This window comes from Euphorbia lathyris, chromosome 6, assembly GCF_963576675.1.
Source record: "Euphorbia lathyris chromosome 6, ddEupLath1.1, whole genome shotgun sequence".
Taxonomy (NCBI): Eukaryota; Viridiplantae; Streptophyta; class Magnoliopsida; order Malpighiales; family Euphorbiaceae; genus Euphorbia; species Euphorbia lathyris.
Window position 1 is genome coordinate 76,474,137 of NC_088915.1, and position 4,865 is coordinate 76,479,001.

Below are 4,865 nucleotides of genomic sequence, written 5' to 3' on the forward strand. Positions count from 1 at the left end.
AGTGAATGTGACAGGATAAGATTTACGCCATGAACCATTTAATCAACTTCGTGATGCCATCCTCTTGCATTCCTTCAACGTCAGCTCAGCCATAAAAAAAACAGACCCTTAGTGGATGCAAATGACAACCTGCAGTTAGAGCCTATTCAGGTTACTCCAAAGTTTGACTAACAAAAAGAAGCATGTTTGGGCCATTTAAATCCAAAACAACGAAAGTACATGGGTGGAATAACAGAAATGATCGATTGTTAGAACAAAGTTTTTATTTCGTATATTAATTTTAACTCTACATTCGTTTAAAATTTCATTCTTTTTGTTACTTTAAATTCCATTAATACTATTAAATTTGTTTCCTACCATCTAATATTTCACTTAAATTGTTATTAATTTCTTCTTTAACTAATATTTCACGGTTTAGTGGGCATCTCACAAAAAATGGAAACAAAAAGAAGTCCACTAAGACTCTACAAGACTAATGGGCTTAGCCCATTAAAAAAGAGCAGGAAAACCGGCAAGCTCCAATCGGGTCGGGCTCGCTAAATCCCAAACTGATTAGCATTCATTTGCTCAACCCCAATCAAGCGACTCTCGGAGCTACTGCAATGGAAGTTGAAGGCGAGCCACAGCAGCCACCGTCTCGAGCTCGGCACATAAACAAACGAGCTCTTAAGAATAAAGCTTTAGCTGTATCCTTCAACGAGAAAGATCTCAAGTATTATCTCTGCTTCACTTTCTGGTTTTAGGTTACTGAAGTAATCGCTGAACTTGTTCTGTTGATACGATTGGTCGTGTTTGACATTTGTGTTTGTTTTGTTTAGAGATTATGTAACTGGATTTCATAAGAGGAAGAAGAAGAGGAGAAAGGTAGCTCAAAAGCAGCAAGAGGAGGTTTTACGGCGCAAGCGTATTGAGAACCGTAAAAAGGTAGAACCTATATTTACATTTCCGTAGTAAATTGATAAGAATTGGGAGCAAATTGTGTATGTTATGAAATCTGAATACAGAGTTTAATTGGTTTAAGAACTGTTTGGTCTGTGAGGTTGCATCTAGAGGATGATTTTGATGAATATATTATTATCTGGAACTACAAATCTGAATATGTAGAACTGCGGAATAATAGTCTATTTAGGGTTTGTTCTTCATCGGCTTAATAAGTTTTTACAGTTGGAAAGAACATGAAGTTCTATGCTTGTCTGTGGGATAAAAATTGGATTGCCTGGTTTTAAGTATTTAGGGGTGTCAAAACTGGTTATCCTGTTATGTGATCTATATTATTCCACATGATATAAATGACACGAAAATGATAATCATGTCAAACGCCTCGTGTTAAGGGAAGCTGTCTCTGTAAATCATGTTGTGTTAAGGGAAGCTGTCTCTGTAAATCATGTTGTTTGTCAAATTTTGTGGACATTTACACATTTGTGGTAAATTGCTAAACTGTTTACATCTTTATGCCGTATTTCAAAATTATTTCTTAGTGTGGTGAAATTAGTTCACCACGCCAGTCTGACCTGTTAATGGGAATAGCCTGCTTGTCAGACAGGCAGGCATGAAAGCTTTGTATTCCATTCCAGTCTGCGGCAGAACCTCTCTAATCCGCCAATCTGGCAGGCGGGCTGGAGAGATATATGCTTTGCTTTACCCCGCCTATTGGACAGAAATTTAGAAATAGTTTAAAATTAAAATCCGCCACAAACACATAAATAGTTTGGCAATCTACGACAAATGTGTCAATATCCTCTAAGTCTGTGTCCTTTTCCATTGAAGAGTTTCCTGTCAGTTCCTTTCCTTTCGTTTCATTCCAAAATGTCACAAGTTTCAGCTTATGATGTTGCAACTAAAACTTCATGGGTAGAAAGGAAAAAGGGAATAATGCTTATTCAAATTTGATACCTAAATCAAAATGCTTCTGCTCAAATCTCTCATTTATTAACCCGGATAAACCAATCCTCTAAGTGTTGTTTTATTTTATGTTTTAAAAATCTTTTAATTTTTGATTGCTCACACCCGTATTTGACTTGTCATCACAATGAATTGATTGCTTAACTGTGCTGCCTACTTTTGTTGTAGAGGAAACTGGAAAGACTCCTTATATCTGGAGCTTCAACTGTATCTGAAGAAAATGATGAGTACCAAGAAGATCAGGAAGATATTGAGCCAATCGCATCAGCAAATGGTACTTTTCACAAACTGGAAGCTGATGAATATGATATATGCATGCTACTTGAAATATAAACCCTAAACCCGAAAATATAACTTTAAGATCTAAGCAAAACACATGTTTAAGCTCCTGAGCAATTCAAATTTTATTGAATAAAGCCCCTTATTATTTAAATGGATACGTTAAGCTCTCAATTAATTATTATTTAACACATTAACCTCTCTTGGACGGCCCATTGATGTGTGTTGTATGCACTCCGTTTAATGTGTGATTTGAACTAGGTTTAATGTGTGATTTTAACTCGGTTTAAGTGTGTGGAATGGCCAACATGTCACTGTTCTCCTAAACTGAAACATTTAAAGTAAACGAGTTTGATTGTTTAATTTAGGGATTAGGGTAAAGTAATTTGGGTGGTTCATGTGGTAAAGTTATTTTAAGGTTTGACATGACATGTTAAAGAAAAATTATCTGATGTCACAATTTGTGTCACCACATGTTAAAGTAGTGACATGAGGCGATGTGCTAAAAGTGACATCTGCATCCACATGCATTAAACGAGTTTTAATCACACACATAAATGGATCCTCCAAGAGGGGCTTAATGTTTTAAACTAATTGATCAAGGGTTTAATTTATCCATTTAAAAAGGTTAACAGCTTCTTAATGTAAAAATAATTGATCAAAGGCAATGTATTCATTTAAAAGATTAGGGAATTAAAAAGAAAATGATCAAAAGGCTCCAGTATTTGTTTTGCCAAAATATAACTTTAAAATCTAAGTCTAAACCATTGCCTCATTTTAGATGTCGATATCTCTGTCGCTGTTTTTTTGGGGTAAAAAGCACCCATGGTCACTAAGTTTGACCAATGTCACAATATGGTTATTAAACTTTAAAATAGAACAATAAAGACACCAAAGTCTTGCTCCGACCACAATAAAGTCGCAATAGCCGGTTTAGTATAGAGCTCCCTTGCAAATTGTCCACATCATTATTTCGACGTTATGTAGACATTAAATCAGTCATTGTGACTTTATTGCGACTGAAACTTAACTTTAGTAACTTTATTGTCCTATTTTAAAGTTTAATGACGAGGCTATGACAATGGCCAAACTCAAACTTGAGTGACCGGATGCTTTTTACCTCTGTTTTTTCGGAATTCTTATGTTGGTTTAATGCATCAGGGGCTCTCTGTACCTAACTAAATAATCCAATTGGTCCTTTGAACTTTAAAGATGTTTTATTAGCCCTATGAACTTGTTTAAAGTAACTTATTGGCCTCCCGAACTTACTTAAAGTGACCTATTAGCTTTCTGAACTTGTTTAAAGTGACCTATTGGCCTCCTGGTATGCGTTTCAACTTGCCCAAATCCTCCAGTTATTCTGCCACGTGGGATTTGAGGGTTAATCATATTACTTTAAACAAGCTCATACAGCAAATGAGAAATCACCAAAGTCCCGATCCCTAATGTATACTATTAACCCTCTTCGGTTCATAGCTGCTAGAGCAATTGTGCTGTGTGAAACTTTATACTCATTTAACTTAAATGATATTGGTTATGTTTATATGTAATAGGCACAATGGAGTATGACAATGGAGACATGAAAGTGACAGTGAAAACTAGTGAGATATCAGGCGAAGATAATAAGGTTGAGCAGAGTAGAAAAAAGACAGAAACAGTAGTCCCAAGATTAACCAGTGGAGATGATATTAAGAAGCAGCAAAGTTTAGGAGTAAGTAAAAAGAAAGTATTCAAGAATGTCTCAAAAAACAGATCACATTCAAAGCGTCAAAGTAAAGGAGATAGAAACAAGGGAAAGGGAAAGGGAAAGAAGAACCAGAAGCGTTGAGTGGCTTCTTGATCTTGTTGAATCAACAGAATTCATCTGTGAACACATTAATTTTTATAATACTAAACCTAACAGTAATGATGATTTGACCCTTTTGAATGATTCTTCTTGCTGCCATGTTCGTTTGAATGCAAAGAATCCGGTGATTGAATCATCGGTTCACATCTGATATTTTACACGGATGTCATCTAACACTGAACCCGGTGATTGAATTGAATCATTGGTGTCGTTTTCAAAATCAGTGTCCAAATGTTTTGGACACGGGTTATATAGTACTTTGACAATTCATATAGCATTAGATCTGGAAAATCTCTTCATGGAGGCCTAAAAGTAGTAGGGGGTGCACGTGGTCGGTTAACCAGTCCATTAAAGTTAATTCGATCGGTTAATCATTTAATCGGTTTTTTAAAAACACTAACCATACACTAGTCCATTAAATTCGGTTAACCACTAATTGGTTAACCAATTATTCGGTTTTTAACCATTAGTAAATAAAAATAAAAAGAATAAAAGAATTCTAATTTTTATTGTGAGGGAGGCAGCGGGTCAATGACGAGTTGAAGAGATTAACTGCGGAGCGGGAGATGTTTATGATCCTTCAGTTTTAATTTCGTTAAATTGTTTAGTCCTTATATCGAAACTCCGTCTAAAAATATGTTAAAGAACAATTAAACAGATAAAAAAATGCAAAATGCCTCTAATAAAACTTCTAACTTTAAAGTTTTGAAAAACAAGTAATAAAATTGTATCATTGTTTCTACATCCAGAAACATAAAAGAAAAAACCCCGCATAAACTGACATTAGAGGGGCAGTAACAAATTAACTGAGAGTTATTTACATATTTTCATCTCATTT

At 35.1% G+C, this 4,865-nt stretch overlaps 1 protein-coding gene across 1 annotated transcript; it reads left to right on the top strand.

Moving 5' to 3' along the window:
* Positions 1-548: 548 nt before the first annotated feature.
* LOC136231941 (ribosomal RNA-processing protein 17) lies at positions 549-4,108 on the top strand. The gene is made up of 4 exons (XM_066020978.1): positions 549-712; positions 819-924; positions 2,071-2,176; positions 3,735-4,108. The coding sequence occupies exons 1-4, from the start codon at positions 603-605 to the stop codon at positions 4,007-4,009; spliced, it is 597 nt and encodes a 198-aa protein (XP_065877050.1). The 5' UTR covers positions 549-602; the 3' UTR covers positions 4,010-4,108.
* The last annotated feature ends 757 nt before the right edge of the window (positions 4,109-4,865 follow it).

Bases quoted from the DNA above. Each gene is read 5' to 3' on its own strand.
- LOC136231941 (XM_066020978.1), top strand. From the start codon at position 603: ATGGAAGTTGAAGGCGAGCCACAGCAGCCACCGTCTCGAGCTCGGCAC. The intron at 713-818 runs GTATTATCTCTG...TGTTTTGTTTAG, and splicing joins TTCAACGAGAAAGATCTCAA to AGATTATGTAACTGGATTTC. The intron at 2,177-3,734 runs GTACTTTTCACA...TATATGTAATAG, and splicing joins GCCAATCGCATCAGCAAATG to GCACAATGGAGTATGACAAT.